The 18,162-nt window shown below is 47.3% G+C and overlaps 1 protein-coding gene across 3 annotated transcripts in view; it reads right to left on the bottom strand.

The window, feature by feature from the left end:
• The window catches only part of TNFAIP8 (TNF alpha induced protein 8), a 115,924-nt gene that overhangs the window by 49,448 nt on the left and 48,314 nt on the right, over positions 1-18,162 (bottom strand). The window contains exon 2 of one of the 3 annotated variants that reach the window (XM_045891465.3): positions 13,702-13,873. The exons of 1 other annotated variant lie outside the window; for it this stretch is intronic. In XM_045891465.3, the coding sequence (XP_045747421.1) occupies positions 13,702-13,714 (13 nt within the window). In that variant the 5' untranslated portion in view covers positions 13,715-13,873. Of the gene's footprint in view, positions 1-6,673; positions 7,290-13,701; positions 13,874-18,162 lie in introns of those variants that run through there. One more of the 3 variants, XM_045891446.3, reaches the window with a different exon arrangement.

Raw genomic sequence — 18,162 nt, 5'->3', positions numbered from 1 at the left:
CTCAGGCTGCTCTGTCTCCCCTTCTTTCTTTTTTTTTTTTTTTAAAGATTTTATTCATTTATTTATTTGAGAGAGCACATGAGAGGGGGGAGGGTCAGAGGGAGAAGCAGACTCCTGGCTGAGCAGGGACCCTGATGTGGGACTCGATCCTGGGACTCCAGGATCATGACCTGAGCCAAAGGCAGTCGCTTAACCAACTGAGCTACCTGGGCGCCCTCCCCTTATTTCTAATCTCACTAAGTCCCACAGTCAAAATATTTGCTCGACAGACCTTCTTCCCTCCACTCCTACGGCTGTTAGTCAGCCATCATCTCTAGCTGGTATAATCTAACAGGTTGTAAGCCCATTTCCCTGCAAAGAGCCCAGGGGCGGACACTTCACATGTGCACAGAGGCTAGACAGAATCATCTGTGCCTGCCACCCATCCTGGCTGCCTCGGCCCCTGCACGCAGGCAGACACAGAGATCCGCAGGCTGCGGGTGAGACCCTCGGGATGCCGGCCGGAGGACCACCCGCTCCCCCAGAGGGCGAAGGCAACCAAGTACAGAGGCAGGACGCCGCCACGGGCAAAACCACGAATGCACACCCCCCCAACAAGCAGAAATGAATGATCTGAAAAGTCCTCATTGAGAAACTTCGACACTTGTTTTGTTTCATTCACTGGAAGTTACTGGAAACAAACATTACAGCCAACCATGACACCTTGTGGGAGGAGCGGCTACCGCTGGTCTATTTTTCCTCCTATGTTACACCGTTGTTTTTTTTTTTTTTTGAACCTCTCCCCAAACTTTGCTCGGGTCTTGATTCCTCCAGAAAGCCTACGAAAGCCCGCAGTGAGCCTACACTTCCAGAGCAAACTTCTATAATGCTTAAAGTTGATCATCTTGATGTCCATTGTCTTCTGAGGCTGATTTGTAAGCTATTAAAAACACACAATTTTATCTTGTGGGGTTTTTTCCCCCTCCTTTTTAAGGAGAACATGTTGGAGGCTTCGAAGGCACCATAGCACTAATAAAATCATCATTGAATCAGTTCGTAATATTGAATTATGACAACATGTAAGGATAATTTTAATTTCCCCTTGCCTCCAAAGTACATTACAAGGAAATGCGTACATAAATCTCTGCCCTTCAAAGAAAGAAACACGAAAAGAAAATTTGCATTACATCTCAAGAGCTGGCGTGGGTGATCTGCAACAATCCATAAATCTGTCAGCTTTACAAAAAAGTCCATCAGATAAAGAGCCAAAAAGAAAATAACTCTGACAGCTGCAAACCTTCTGTTTTACAACAGGCACAAAATGCATGCACTTCCTTTTAACATCTTCCTAAACACAGAGCGACGAGCAAAGGCAAACATCCCCCCACTGAAGCCCCTGGAGTCAGGGCTTCGACTAATGGATTGTGCTTATCTTTACAGAGGCAGCCTTGCCAGCCACCCAGAAACCACCCCCCCTCCCCACCTCCCCCCCCTCCCCGGAGTTGCCCTCGGAACCACTGATAAGCGGGACTGAACCCAATTGCAGTTCCCTGGATGGAAGTTCCAGGGCCAGCAAGGTACCAGCGGCAGCTGCCCACCTTCAAAGAGCAGCAACTTCGCCATCCTCAGAACGGGAGTTTTGTTTCCTTTTGGTGAAGAACGAACATCCGGCACTGCGCCACCTAAATATATATACTAATAAGTCCCAGATGGGAATTCCAGGCACCTCTTTACTCAAGGCATGAATGGCTCTTGGGCAATAAACATTCTATTAACCCAGTTTCTTAGGAATGAGCTCCCCCTCGGAGGCTGTTTGCATTTATAAGACACTGTGTTTTCTTAAAGCCAACTTGGGATCCATTGTTGCACAAGACTTACTTAATTTTGTCATCTGTGTGCTTAATGGATGAGATTAACCTTTGAATGTAAAAAGACAGAACCTTGGGTGTCCCAAATATCCTGTTATCTGGGCCAGGGGAAGGAAGCAATATTCCACTTGGCCATTGCCCCAAATTCTGAACCAGCAGCTCAGTTCAGAACCAAATGATGTTTATGTTTATATTCAGCTGTCTTAAATTACGCCTGTCTTATGCCTGGTTTAGTGAAGAGCAGATTTTCTCTGCAATCTGTTTTAATGCATATGTCTATGCAATGAAAAGCTGTGGCTTTTGTCACATCAGGCATAGTTTATCAAGCACCTACTATGTGCTAAGTCTTGAGCTAGGCACGTTACAGAACACATCTCCATCTTACCACATCTCAGCAAGGTGGTGCTTTCTAGTGCTCCAAGTGTCTCTGCATACATTGCCACTGATCCTCATTAACAACCCCGTAGGGAAGAAATCTTGGGTATTATTGGCTCCATCTGCTTCTGATGAGGATACTGATGCTCAGAGACATTAAGGGGCTGGACCAAGGTCACTTAGCCAGGACTGAGACTGGAAGGCGGGTCCTCTGACCTCATTCTGTGCTACTTTTCTCCACTCTATAGAGTCTGTGATTGAGCAGAACACCAATAATTTGACCTCAAGACAAACATAGCATATGCTCCACCAGAAGAGGGGTGTAGAGCAGTTCAGAGAGGTCAGACAGCAAAGCTGACTGGGAGGATCTGAGCCTGGCTGACTGGGAGGAAGAGGGACATTAATAGAAGACAGGGGAAGTCCAGAGAGGAACAGGCGTGGCAAGGGGAGAGGGAGGAGTCCCACTTCACACTTCGGAGTCTGAGGTCTGAGCAGGGCCACCAGCGGGGGGATGTGCTTGAGCCTCTTCTATCAGATCAGTCTCCCACATGAGCTGGGCTCGTCCACAGAGGGCTGTTCTTTCCATAAAGCTACAGCTTTTGATGAAACTATTTCTAGGGCGCCTGGGTGGCTCAGTTGGTTAAGCGACTGCCTTAGGCTCAGGTCATGATCCTGGAGTCCCGGGATCGAGTCCCGCATCAGGCTCCCTGCTCGGCAGGGAGTCTGCTTCTCCTTCTGACCTTCCCCCCTCTCATGTGCTCTCTCTCTCTCACTCTCTCACTCTCTCAAATAAATGAATAAATAAAATGTTTAAAAAAAAAAAGAAACTATTTCTAAAACAGATGGCACAGCATATCTCCTCTTCACTAAACAAAGGCTATGGAACATTACTATTACTTTTTTTACACAGCAGACTATTGCTGCTGATTACACTATTCTGTAGTACAGATATAAACCTACTTTTGTTCACTAAACCTGGCCTAAATAAAGTTGTCCTTTTCCATTGTCTTTACACCCAGTCAACAATTCCTATCCAACTTCAAGACACAAGAAGAGGCATGTGGGGGCGCCTGGGTGGCTCAGTCATTAAGCGTCTGTCTTCGGCTCAAGTCATGATCCTGGGGTTCTGGGATTGAGCCCCGCATCGGGCTCCCTACTCCGTGGGAAGCCTGCTTCTCCCTCTCCCACTCCCCCTACTTGTGGTTCCTGCTCTCGCTATCTCTCTCTGTCAAATACATAAATAAAATCTTAAAAAAAAAAAAAAAGAAGCATGTGATCAAGATTTCACGTTCTTCTCACATGCTCTAGAAAGCCCATCCCAATACACAGCTCTACAGAGCAGGTGCAACGCTCTTAACATAGATGAGTCATGTTTTCAGAGGTTAGAGAAGGGACACTAGGTTCTCAAATCAGTAAAGCAAAATTGTATATAGTTGAAATTATCTTAAAAACTCCTTAAATGGCCCATAAGTACAGTACTGTCTACACACTTTTGTATCTACACAACACTTATCAGTTCCTTTAAGAATTAGTCAAAGTTTCTCTAGAACTGCCAATCAGATATTCAAGTTCTCCCTCCATGGTGATGATAAAATCATTAGTGCCCCCTTGCTTGGCTCTCTGAACAATGTGTTTCCTATTCTGTTAGTGGTCAGAACCCTCAAACCTCATCCACTCCATGGGGTTCATCAACAGGGAGCCATCCCTTGTCCAACATAAGCAACACGGAGAGTTACTGCCTGGTCATGAAGGGGCTGCTTACGAATGGTCAGGATTTCCTGACACTTGCCTTCTTCCTCAGAGCCAGATGTCACTTTTTATCGACAGCATCTAACAACCCCTCTACATCTACTAATTGGAAGTCCAAGGGACCTAGGGAGAACCAAAGCTTGCTGGAGGAAGCCGGGGGTTCATCAGCTGCTCTAGAAGAAGCCATAGATGGCACTGTTCAGATGCTGTCTTCATTTATAAAGTTCTTCAGTCTGCAAATACTGATGGAACATTTACCATGTACAGGTACAAGGCAACTGGTGCAGATAAAACACTGGAGCCTGTCTTCATGGAGCCTATATGTATAGGCAGGGAAGGGGGGAAGACACTAATTAAAATATAATGTAAGTGCAAAAGCAAAAAAATACAGGGTGCTATGAAAGCTGGTAGGACAAGTATTGTAAATCAGTCCTGGGGGAGGGAGTCAATCAGGGAAGGCTTCCTGGAAGAAGTGATGCCTAAGCTAAAACTTGAAGGTGGAGGAATTTGCCAAGGAAGGGGAGGTAAGGGAGAAAGAAAGGAAGAATGGTTCCTGGTAGAGCTAACAGGGGAAAAAACAATACACCAGAAAGGAAAGCTAAAGAAAAGGTCAATGGATATGATGATGAGGGGGTCACTGGCATTCTTAGAGAAAAGACAACTGAGTAACATGACTAGACACAGAAGCCACATTGCAAGGGGTTCAGAAGTAAACGGCTGTTAAGGACATAGAGAACTATGGACTATTCCTTTATGAAGTCTCACAGAAAGGGAGAAATTGAGACAGTACTCTGGTGAGTAAGCACTTTCAGAAGAGCATAGTTTTAGCATAGCTCTAACTGAGTGGCTTTGCTGAAGGAATATTTAAATCCCCACAACTCTCCCACTGGCCAGACACAGGGGAGCTGGGCACCATCAGTCTCTTACAAAAACACATTTGCAGGAATTTTCATGGGCTCTGACAGGAGTTTGAATAATGTAAATAAAACAGGATAAAGCCGAATCCCCCTCCCCTCCCATGCTCAGTGGCCAGTGTTAGTCCAGAGGGTCTTACCTGAAGCAGGGCTATTAAGGTGCTGTCTCCCCAGCCCCAAACTATCCAGTTAGCACGACAAGAAATATTCTCATTAAAGGAGCATGACTTCTGGCTAAACTTTGCCCTATTTCCTGTTATACCATCAGGTTCTCTGAAAAATACAAGTGTCTCTTAGGCCTGTGGATGACTCACACCTCAGCGTGTAAATCAATTCACTGGTTTCTTTGTTCCTTCTTGGGGAGGCGGGGGAGAGCAGGGATGCAGAAATTAAGAACGTGAGCGTGGGGAGGCTTGGAAGGGGTGGGAAAGAGCTAACTCGAGCTTGTCCCATTCCAGATTCCGCCCTGATCCCTACCCCCAAGCCAGCCTAACTCAGAGACAAGGCAAAGAGTTGTGAATATACCCAGCAAACAACCGGCAAGGCAGGAATATGTCTTTCAAATGCTGGAGGTTCCTTGTTTTTAGTGACACAATTTTTTTTTTTTAATGATGTAAAATACTCAGAACTGTTTTGAATGAGATTTCCATCTTTGCTTCTCTAAATTGATTCAGCCTCCAAAGGCCGTGAACCAAAGGAATGATATTCATGAGGACATTATTTCTTTGGAAGGATTTCCAATTTGTGGGTCAAAGTTAGGGTGGCCTATTTAGCCCAGGGATTGCCTTGTCATCTGAGGTAAAGAGCTAAAATCTCCTGAGACACAAAACTACAAAGGGTTCATATCCGTAACATCTGATATCTCTGAGGCTAAGCAAACGTGAATGACAGCTGAAGCTGGCTGATTCATAGCCCAGGAATCACACACTGGTAGCCTTAGGATTGAATCCAGCCATAGAGGGTTTTCTTGGACCAGATAAATGTTGTTTTTCATCTGAACGTCAATGCCTGGGGATAGGACCCATTCTCTCCAAGTCGGCCCCAGGCGTCATGACTTCCAATTATTCGTAGAAAGCAGTAATTTCACATTCTTATTTCTTACCTGGCTCTTGTAGACATTTGTGTTTGGGACCACTGGTTTATCCAGACGGACACAGAACACAAACAACAATCTCTCTCCCATCAAGGTAGAGCTCCAGAGCCAACCGTCTGGGAGTTGGGTAATTGAGCAACGAGAGCACTAAAAACTGAAAAACCACAACTGTGTGCAATACCACTTGTAATCCGACTCTTAACAAAACAGGAGGCCAAAAAACACAGCAGGGCTCGCCGCTCCCAAGAGAAGCCACGTGACCACGGCTCTGAAACCACGTTTTAACAGAAGTTTCAGCCAGCAGTGGTCACCGTCTGATCTCGCCGCCCCCTTTGTCCACGGCTCCCACAAGACCCCCGACATCTGGAACACAAGCCTGTCAGCCAGCATCCAAGGCGGGCTTGTTAAAGGAAACAGCCCCTCTATTCAGTGAGCTGCGTCTCTGCCCAGGATCTGTAGTATGTTGTTAAACACGCAAGTTGGAGCTGTTGGCATCCAGCCCTCAGCCAGTCCGGCCACTTGGTAGCTCTTGAAGACCCCTGTAGCACGCAATGCAGAAACTACCATCACCTGTGTGTCCGTATGTCCCGGCACAGAGGATTTCAGTTCCCTACCCTTCACCCCACCACAGTTCCGCAATGACGCCTCCCATCACAGTCTGCTCAGAACCCAAGAACCAGAACTCGCGGGCTTACCGGAAGCTTTGCAAGTCCTCTTGTTCAGTCTCAGCTCAGACTTGCTCATCGATGAGAAATTAGGCCCTGGAAAGTTGATACAACACGTCCAGAGCTCATCATGCAAGTGTCTTAACATGCACTAGAACTTCCACCTCTGAGACCTCCACCGTGGAGGTGGCCTCTCTGTGACAGAGCATCATGCATTTAAAGGCACCTGCATCCTTCTGCAGCCTAGTCCGGTGTCCTGGCCTGGATTTCGGTGACCTGCAGGTGCAGTCTGGCCCACTCGAGGTCATCATCAGGGTTTGGGTCAAAGCCCACCTATAATAAAGGGCTTCGGATCAGCCCTGCTTGGCCTTCTGTGTGTCTATTTCTGTCAGGGATGTGGCAGGAACACTGGCTGGCTGGGGACAGGGCTCTGGAGTTTGGAATTCCATTTGCTACTCATGGAGGTCATGTACAAAGATAAACTCATACGTCTCGTCCTCCACCTTACTCAGCGTGAAAGTGGTGGTGTTCGTTCTTTTCTTTTCTTTCTTTCTTTCTTTCTTTCTTTCTTTCTTTCTTTCTTTCTTTCTTTCTTTCTTCTTTTTTCTTTCTCTTTTCTTTCCTTCCCCCTTCCTTCCTTCCTTCCTTCCTTCCTTCCTTCCTTCCTTCCTTCCTTCCTTCCTTCCTTCCTTCCTTCCTTCCTTCCTTTCTTTCTTTCTTTCTTTCTTTCTTTCTTTCTTTCTTTCAGGTTTTATTTATTTATTTGACACAGAGCAGGAGAGCACAATCAGGGGGAGCAGGAGAGGGAGAAGCAGGCTCCCTGCTGAGCAAGGAGCCCGATGTGGGGCTTGATCCCAGGACCCTGAGATCATGATCTGAGCCAAAGGCAGACGCTTCACCAACTGAGCCACCCAGGTGCCCCAAAAGTGGTGGGTTTTTTTGTACACTGTGCCTTTTTCTCCCCCCAGAGCCCTTGTACATAGCCCTAGTCCCTTCCCCTGACTTTGATGGCCATTCTCCTGGAGGTATCATCTAGAGGAAACAAAATAACATCCTATATGACCGACTGCCCTATTTTGTTTATTCATGTGCAGTTTCAAAGTCTACATTATCCAGACTCCAGGAATATCAATTAAAATATATAAAATAACCAGATATGACAATTAAGCTCCTATTTATAAAACATAAGGGTATTCTTTACAGGAACAAATGGCCTTATGACATTGTTTTAAAAGAAAAATTATATTGGACTTCAGTGTCTTATGGGGACATATAATTACCATAGATGGAAGGGCTGCCTGTAATTAATTTTCTCTAGTTCTTATTCTCATTGTTCAGTCCCTACCAGACCAGGTCTACGGTACTTTGGGGATGCTTTATTGACCGGTGAGAATTTCCCTTCCTGATCTGCAGTGCTGTTGGGGTTCATGGATGGGATGTCCTTGTTATCCCTGATAGCATCCATGTCACTGTCCCGGGGGCGGGGGTGCTGGGAATCCAATATGCAGGGCTCTATTCACTGTATTGTTATACCATCGCCAGTCACCAAGTACGAAGCAACAGGAGAAAAGAACAAAACAGAAAAAACCACAGCAAAAGGAAGTCTGTTCGGTAGACAACCGTGGCCCACTCGACATCACTTCTATCCCCTCTCCTTGAGGAGGAGCGCGCTATTTGAGGGAGACACTGAGCCCATCCCTAGCTCCCAGGTTTACCCTGACCATTTCAACTCAGTCACGGTAATCCTAGCCCCCTTGCCATAGAGTGACTGGTTTATTATTTTTTTTAAAGATTTTATTTATTTATTTGTCAAAGAGAAAGAGAGAACATAAGCAGGGGAAGCGGCAGGCAGAGGGAGAAGCAGGCTCCCCGCTGAGCAGGGAGCCCGATGCGGGGCTCCATCCCAGGACCCTGGGATCATGACCTGAGCCGAAGGCAGAGCTTAACCAACTGAGCCACCCATGCCACTTACCACCCCATTCTACAGCCAATAAACTGGCTTAAGATTGGGCACTGAGACATGAGAAATTTGCTGGGGGCTTCTGGAAAAGGTCACTCGCACCTCTGATAGAGCTGCTGGAAGCCAGTTCTCTCTCTCCCCCTGGACAGTGTGTTGGGGGTATGAAGTCGGAATTGCTGCAGACATTTAACCACCATGAGAGAAGCTAGCTGAGGATGAAACTCAACCACAGACAGCAGATTAGAAAGAAGATGGGTTCCTGACATCACTGAGAGGCCAAGCCAAATCCCGTTCCAGTTATGCAAGCTAATAAAAAATTCTCTTTTGTATGAGCCAGTCCAAACTGGGGTTTCTCTTTCTTGCATAATAAGAGCCCTAACTGACGGACCACTCTGGACAGCAAATGAGGAGCATGCTGGAGGACTTCTAATCTTGCCGCCGGCTCTACCACATGCCCAGCCCCTAAAGGACAGTGGGCAAAGGATCCCCAGGATACACAGATGACCAATACTTTCTCCCCCATTTCCTCAAGCTGGCTGCCCAACAAAGTCAGAGGACAGCCTAGAAACCCCCTTTCCTGCATAGCCAAGTCTCGCCTGTCTGATGGCAGTGATAGGTAGCCAAGCAGAGACTCATGGGCAGGGGGGATGCTGAGCAACCTCAGTGACACAGACAGGGAAGAGAGTCTGAGGGACAGGACATGGGTCCTCCACTCCCAGTATGGCGCTGCCCCACCATCCCTGATGGAGCCTCCTGATGGACCCGATAGGGGAACATCCTTGCCACAAGGGGTGGCTGCCTTCCTTGCAAAAACAGCAAGATTTGAAGGCAGGAAACAGTAAAAGCACCCCCAGGAGCACCCACTCTCCTAAAGACCCAAACCAAAGGATCCCAGGGAATTGTGCCCTCTGCCTCCAGGGATAAACAAAGAGCTTAGCTACTGAAGGGACTATGGATTCCCAAGGATGCAAATCAGGGCTGATCCTGATAGTCTGAGGTAGTGGGATTTCAGAGCTCATTTGAAAAAAAAAATAGGCAAATGGACATACGAAATTACCTTGGTTGGCAAAAAATAAATTAAAAAAAAAGAAAAAAAGGGAGAAAGTACTATACAAACAAATGTACGTGCCAAATAAGATGATGTAAACCTCACATTACCTATCCTGAGAGCTTTGCTTTGGAAGAAAGGGAAGGAAGGAGCAAGAGAGTGAGTCATGAGTCTTCTCCACAGGATGGGACCGACCTGGTGCCAGGACCTCCTGTTACTCTGTATACGGGCTCCAGGCTGTGGCGGATGAAGGAGAGGAGACCATGCGGGTTCTCCGCTATACTGAGCACTAGTCTGACCTGCATCAGAAAGTGAGATTAGAGGATTTGGCTCGCGTCCAGAGGACAACGGTCATAAGATCTAAAGAAAGTGGGGGAGGGCGGTGCTTGAACAGGCTCACAGTAAAGAAAGAAGACAAAGAATGTTGGGCAAAACCATCCAGGCCCAGCTGCATTTGGTGACAACCAGCAGCTCACCTGGTGATTCTATTTTCAAATTCTTTTTTCTTTTTTTAAAGATGTTATTTATTTATTTATTTGAGAGAGAGAAAGAGGGAGAGAGAATCCCAAGCCGACCCCCGCTGAGCATGGAGCCCGATGCGGGGGCTCGATCCCATGATCCTCAGATCATGCCCTGAGCCAAAATCAAGAGTCGGACGCTTAACCAACTGAGCCACCCAGGTGCTCCTATTTTCAAATTCGTTTTAAATAACTTTCACTATTCAATCTTACTACCTCTCATGATGAGAACTGTGATCCACCCCTGTAAGACAGAAATATCTTACGTTCACCATATCCAAGTAACTGCACAATGAACGTAGGGAGCCCTCATGAGATTGGAGATTTAGGGGTCTCACCACTGGCGAAACCCAAAGGATTTATCTCCAAAATGAAGGAGGGCAGTATTTGGCGGAGGAGCCCTCAGAGGTAAGGGGTCTGCTCCGTTCCGCGTGCCGTGGTCATCCTGAGGGAAGGACCAGGATGAACCGAGCTGACATGCAGCTGCTGGAGCACCCCACAGCACTGGGCTAATTCGGGACCACTGCACTTGGAAGCCTGAGCCTCCACAGGGTCTTGCATCCCCATCGGGGCAGGCTAGGCCAGCAGGAAGAACGCTGGCTTAGCAGGCACGTTCTCATCCCAGCTCCGGCACAATGATGCTGATTAACCACGGACACCTGACCTGATTTCGTTGTCCTAAGTTTCATTTGTCAAAGAGATCAGGCTAGATGGAATGGCTTCTCCTCCCATGTCCAGGAAATGTCAAATTCGTTTTAACCGTCCCCATGGCCCAAGCTGATCTGGCCCCTTCCCATCTCTCTGGCTTGTCCTTCCTCTGACCATCCCCCTTGCGGTTTCAGGAACACATGAGGACCATTCCCACCTCAGGGCCTTTGTATCTGCTTGCCCTCTGCCTGGAATGCTCCTCCCCAGGATCTTCCCATGTCTGGCTTCCTCAAACCTTTAGGAGAGACTAATATCACGATCTCAGCGAGGACACAAGATTGCAAATCCTCTCTCTGCCCCCACCACCCCACAGACATGTACAACAATCTTTATCCCCGACTTTAGACTTAAAAAAATTTTTTTCCTCCTTAGCACTTAGCAGAATCCCACCTACTATATATTTTACTTCTTTGTTTATTGTCCATCTTTCCCACTGGAATGTCAGTGCTCCGAGGGCAGGGATTTCTTGATTTCTCTATTTTATTTCTTTATTTTTTCTCATGAGCCAGGATCTCTAACTGCTCTCCTCACTGGTATATCCCCAGTACCTGGAAGAGAGACTGATAGGTAACAGGAACTCAGAAGTTCTGCTGAATGGATGCAGGCATGGATGGATGCAAGGGAGGATGGTAGGGGTACGGCCTTCTACAGTGTCTTCCAGCCCTGAGGTCTCTGGGCTGTGGTGCCTCTGGTGGGAGGGCTTTCCTCCGCCACCACCGTACCACGATGGACTCCACGACCAAACATCGTCTATAAGAAATGCTTTCTATTGGGATTCAGCTCTATTTCCTAGAGTCAAATTAATATCATTTGGGGGGCGCCCAGTTGCATCCATCTCCTCTAATTCCTTATTTAGAATTCCTGGGGGGAAAAAGAGCTTCCCTACTGCTAAGATACCACATTATTTAACCTGAAGTGAAAAGAGGTAGCAGGTGCATTTCGGCCGGCTCCACTAGATGGCAACATGGTCAGCGCACACGGGTATCCAGGCGTGAAATTTGCTAGCAACACAGAGAGCCGCGCCCACAAGCCTCTCCCGTCCTCCTTCACACACAGCCCTCACCTCTCCTTCCCTGGTGGCCTGGCGATTTTCAACCACTAATTTACAATCTGCTCTCACACAGTTCACGCTTACTCACTGAATACGTCTGACTTAATCACTCCAGCCTTGGAAGCTTTATGTATGCTTCTTCCTTCTGCCAAAGTGTGATACTTACCTCCCTTTGAAACTCCCTCCCCCCCCCAAAAAAAACCCTCACTTCTTCCAGGAAACCTTCCCAGCCAAATCTGGCTCTGATCCCAATTGCATGTACACCGTGAGATACAGTCACAGGCTTATAACCATTTTCATATATTTGATAGAATATGCCTAGATATATTTATAAAGAAAGCAGACGGAGAATCACACGCACAGCTCTGGCTGGTGCGCAAATGTACATTTAACACAAATGATGTGCAGGTGACCACTTTCCACACAGAAAAAGAAGTCACGGTTCTAGGAAATTGCATTGGCTGCCAAGGTTCAATTAATGGGCCAAAAAACTAGATATAAACTGATGCCTGGCTATGTCTTCCAATTTCTAATCCCCTCCTCGTATTCAGCTGAAGCTCCAGAAAGTCTTTAGAGCAGACGAATTTTAGAGGAACTTCAACAAATATTGGGCATAGACTTGAACAAGCGTGCAAATCCCTATATAACTTTAAGGGCTATTTAAATTGTTCTATTTCCATGCTCAAAAAGTTTTCCAATTTACCTCAAAAATAAAATTAAGTGTACTTGCAAACAGAGAAAGACATGTATCATATGACCTCACTGATATGAGGAATTCTTAATCGCAGGAAACAAACTGAGGGTTGCTGGAGTGGGGGGTGGGGTGGGAGGGATGTGGTGACTGGCTGATAGACACTGGGGAGGATATGTGCTCTGGTAAGCGCTGTGAATTGTGCAAGACTGTTGAATCTCAGATCTGTACCTCTGAAACAAATAATGCAATATATGTTAAGAAAAAAAAAAAAGAAGAAGAAGAAGGTAGTGGGAGGGGAAGAATGAAGGGGGGGAAATCGGAGGGGTAGACGAACCATGAGAGACGATGGACTCTGAAAAACAAACTGAGGGTTCTAGAGGGGAGGGGGTGGGAGGATGGGTTAGCCTGGTGATGGGTATTGAGGAGGGCATGTTCTGCATGGAGCACTGGGTGTTATGCACAAACAATGAATCATGGAACACTAAAACTAATGATGTAATGTATGGGGATTAACATAAGAATAAAAAAAAATTAAGTGTACTTGTAGAAGCTTTAACTACGGCTGAAAACAAGCCCCATACATGTTTTAAAAGTACAAAAGCCCACGTATCTGTTGAGTGAAATTGCTTATTGGCTGTTAGGGAGAATAGTATTCTGAGCAACATCTACAAAACGAGAATAGAAACCAACACCCCCATGTTTGCAGGTCACTGCCGACGCACTGGGACCCAGAGACATCTTACAGTTAACAAACACATGGAAAATGTAAAAAGGAGAAACTTTAAGGGAAACAACTCTCCAATCTTGTCAGAGTCCCATTTCTGAAGCATTTTGATCCTTCATTTGTTTACAGACAGTCACAATCTCCATGCAAACTTCAGATGCCATTTTTTCCACCCACAACAGTCGTACCTCCCTCAGCTTAACACCAGGTCCCCACACCCAGTCACAGAAAAGAAAAGCAGTGATATGTTTGACACAAACACTTTAAAGCCACGCCTGAATGCTACTCCCTTGCAGACAGCAACACCATGTTCCTGAGTCATGTGAATGTGAGTCTGAGGGCCGTTCGAACTCACCTAGTTTCAGCATTTTCCCCCGGTCCTCGGTCAGGAGGACAGCTTCACGGTGTCTTGGTCGTCACACAGCCTGGAGGAACGTACACAGCCACCCTGTTGATACGGATTCTACGTATCGCCTTCAGGAAGAGTCAGTCTTCCCCGAGAATAATTCCCAAGAATTTATACCATCCTTAAAAGAAAAAAATTCACCGCACGCTTAGCAAACACACAAAAGACACTGGTCACCGAGAGTCACTTTCCAAAGTTGCCTTGCTTGTTATTCTGGGAGCTGGGTTTTGTCTCCTGTAGTAGAATGCATTAGGTAGCCTTTCACTGTGAATCCAGAGAGGTCCCCACATCCACAATGGGGAGAGACTGGTTGCTGTCTCCATTTGTTCCCCATAAATGAGGGCTCCACAGAAACACAGCGATTACCCGTGACAGGCAAACAGGAGGTGTTTCCAAAATCAAGCAGACACAGGAAGTCTTAACGTTTCAACATGCTAGAAAACAGGAGCCCACACTCAAAAAAAAAAAAAAAAAAAAGGAGCAGCTCCAATCATAGATGCTGCCTGGGGGAAAAAAAAAAAATCAAAAAAGCTCTTCATTCCTACGTGGCCAGTATAAACATGAATGTCTATTCATAGTAACTACTGCTCAGAGGTATTCTGGTTCTCAGAAGTAGAGAACAGAGTTTGGACAATGTTGCGACGGAAAACCATTAGCCTTTCACTTTTGAAAAGAGTATAAGGGCTTTATAAAGAATGTGACTGTATCCAGGCGTACACAATACACACATATCCATACAGAAAGATAAATGCGTAGGGGCGCCCGGTGGCTCAGTCGTTAAGCATCTGCCTTCGGCTCAGGTCATGATCCCAGGGTCCTGGGATCGAGCCCCGCATCAGGCTCCCTGCTCAGCGGGAAGCCTGCTTCTCCCTCTCCCACTCCCCCTGCTTGTGTTCCCTCTCTCGCTGTGCCTCTGTCAAATAAATAAATAAAATCTTAAAAAAAAAAAAAGATATATGCGTATATATGATCTAATAGTCTCTTCAGAAGCTTGCCGATTTACCTGAGCATCTGACAATCATCACCACCCGCAAACTGTTCCCTTATTCATCCCCACTGGGCAAGATTCTACCAGTCCTGCAAGGCCCACTTCCAAGGGCACCGCCTCTATGAACACTTTGTCCCAACCAGCTATGTAGGATCTCAGCTTCCCCCTTAAACCCCCCTGGCACCTCCCTTGAATTTCCCTGGTAAGACTTTCTGGGTACCAATCACAGTTGTCCGTGGATTATCTTTAGTGGTCTATCCATCTTATCCTCAACTACATGGTAAGTTTCTCTCTTTTATTTTATTTATTTATTTTTTTAAAGATTTTATTTATTTTGAGAGACAGACACACAGCGAGAGAGGGAACACAAGCAGGGGGAGTGGGAGAGGGAGAAGCAGGCTCCCCGCAGAGCAGGGAGCCCGACGTGGGACTCGATCCCAGGACCCCGGGATCATGACCTGAGCCGAAGGCAGTCGCTCAACCGAATGAGCCACCCAGGCGCCCGATTTTATTTTTATTCTCCATAGCAATGACACTGTCCCGAGGCTAGCAGGTACTCAGCACAACACACACCAAGTGGAAAGCAATGGGCAAATGCTCTGGAGTCTGCTGGTCCTGGTTCATATTCCATCTACGCCACTTCCTGGTTTGATAGAATTGCAAGTTACATCACCTCTCTGAGCAATTTTATTCTGTCGTCAAATGCGAATAACATCATCTACCTCATAGAATTGCTCTCAGGATGTAAAGAGAACCATGGGAAGCAAATAACACCTTGCCTGATGCACAGCGAGGGCTCAAAGAGCAACAAGCATTATTGTTGACCCGAATTATAAACCAAACGCCTACTGCTGATTCGGGAAGGAGGCTGAAAGAGATACCAGATCCACATCACTTTACAAATACATTATCCATTTCTTATGGGTCTGCAGCCTACGTTATCATGTGACTAACTCATGAAGCTTACATCTGAGAAACCATCCTTATGCGTTCCTTGTGTCATCTCCCCAAATTCTCAGGGGCCCCTTCAGGCTATGACAACGTCATCAGAGACTAAGGGTCATAGGAGGTGCCGAGAGACTACGCTCCTCGTCTCGGAAGGACAAGATTCAGAATTACTATGACCTTGCAAACCCTAACCCATTGGCGATTCCAAGTTACACGGTGTAAAATGCCCCATCTAAACAGAAGAACTGGTCTCTCACATTTCCTTAAAATGGGGCCTCGGTGGTAAATGCGTGGCTAGGTGACTACCAACAACCAGTCTGTCCACTACAGCAGGGGAGGGTGGAGCTGCACCGTGAAGGCCTGGGAAGGGAAGACTGGAGGAGGGGGCCTCCAGCATCACAGAAAATAGCCGCCAACATGGCGGCAGGGTCCTCACAGGCGCTCCAGGCCTGGTGGCCCACTGACCGAGGAATCGGTCCAGATTCAGCTGTGCTAAGGCGGTTTGTGCTCAGGAATGCACCTGGCTGTCTTTTCTGGGGAGCACGGCTCAGCACCCCACCTCCCCCAATCACCCGCTCCTGGCACTGCCGATGATTGGAAGCGCTCTGGAGTTTCACCGTAAGGCTAAATAAGTTAGGCAAGGCAGGGTCCATCTTCTATGGCATTTCTTCACCATCTGTCTACGACCACATGACTCTGGAACACCAGATTCTCCTCCTCGGTATGCAGGTGCTCCCAAAGACACTGGTCACTGAGAGTCACTTTGTCTTGGTGAGAGAAAGGCATCTCAGAGCAAGGCTCTATCACTTACAACCTTCCACAGTCCCTACACCCAGGGAAAGTGGGTGGCAATCCCAGTTTCCACAGAGACTGGCAGAGCAAAAGAGGTTGAGCAGCAGAGCCAACAGGACGTTGCAAGCCCTACCCTCCCAGAACCATCTCCAGAGCGCACACTCTCTCTGGTCTAGTTTCATCGACTGCGTTTTACGTACCCCAAGAAAAATACTGCCTGACAGTTACCCACATCCTTATCAGCTCCATGTTCAACAAAATCTCCACAACAATTGTGAAATTTGTGCCTGCATGAGCAAGATACCTGCATCTGTTTACTTCATCTGATTGTATAGCCTTAGAGACAGAACTGGAGATGCCTGCAAAACACCTTGACCTTCCCGCTCTGGCATTTCCAAGATGCTCCCTAGTCCCTAGGGTATACCGTCATGGCCCCCAAGAAGAGGGCTAATCCCCTCCTCACCCTTTAGGGCCTCTCCAGACCTCCTCTTTTCTGCCTCCTCCAGCCACCTCAACTCTTTCAGTGGCCTCCCGAAAACCATGGCCCGCACCAGAGCCTCTTCCTCAATTTGACTTGCTTCTCTTTGTCCCTCTGCTCTTCTTCAAGGATGAAGAAGTCCTGGGCAGAGCAGGGAAGAAAGCAGGCTGAGTGGGAGTCATTCCAGGAGAGTCAGTGCCTGAGCTTGGCAAGGTGCTCTAGAAGCATCTCACAGATGCTGCCATGGAGACAGCAGGTAGTCAGACCCACCCTCTCTCACCCAGGGATGCCTGGCATTGGCAAAGAAGCACATGATTCATGCCTAGACAAGGGTGGGAAAATCCCACTGCTGTCAAGCACCCTCTCGATGCCAGGAAGCACGCATGATGCTTTCCCCACGTTCACTCCTCCTCACTGAAACCCCAGGAGATGGGCGCCACAATCCCCAGGTTACAGGTGAGGAGAGCGAGCACCACACATGCACCTGCTCAGTGCAATGCCAGCCCAGGAACCCAGGTATGGCTTGCCCTGAATCTGCTGGCTTTCTCTCTTCCTATCATATTCACGGAAGTGTCCTTGGTTGACCAGACAGAAAGCACAAACAGCTCAGCATCTAGAAAATAAAAGGAACACCTGGCAACCCACCTTTCAAAACCAGAACAGTGAGTGAGACAGTATGAGCGGGTATGAGTATGGCTTCCGAGACAGGACTGGGGGCGGGGGGGTGACTTCTCAAATCTGTTACCATGTCTGCTGCCGTTCACAGTCTCCCCCCAGAACGAGCTGCGTAAAAAAATAAGCGTGGGGTGGCAGACCTTTCTATCACATCGTATCTGTTTCCATGTTTTAAGCATAAATTTTTTTTTTTTTAAGATTTTATTTATTTGCGAGAGAGAGAATGAGAGACAGAGAGCATGAGAGGGGGGAGGGTCAGAGGGAGAAGCAGACTCCGCGCTGAGCAGGGAGCCCGATGCGGGACTCGATCCCGGGACTCCAGGATCATGACCTGAGCTGAAGGCAGTCGCTTAACCAACTGAGCCACCCAGGCGCCCCTTAAGCATAAATTTTATACAATGCCACTCAGAGCCCCTCCCCCATATAAGAAGACCATCCTTCTCTTTTCTTTCTTGAAATTCATGGAACTTCGGTGTTGGCAGGACCTCCAATATCATCCAACCTTCTTGCACAAGCAAGGAAAAGGAAG

This window comes from Mirounga angustirostris, unplaced genomic scaffold, assembly GCF_029215605.1.
Source record: "Mirounga angustirostris isolate CCGP_5_RB_7025 unplaced genomic scaffold, mMirAng1.0.hap1 SCAF_7, whole genome shotgun sequence".
In the NCBI taxonomy this organism is placed as follows: domain Eukaryota; kingdom Metazoa; phylum Chordata; class Mammalia; order Carnivora; family Phocidae; genus Mirounga; species Mirounga angustirostris.
Note: the sequence above shows the minus strand (reverse complement) of the source record. Positions and strands in the feature narration are given on the sequence as shown.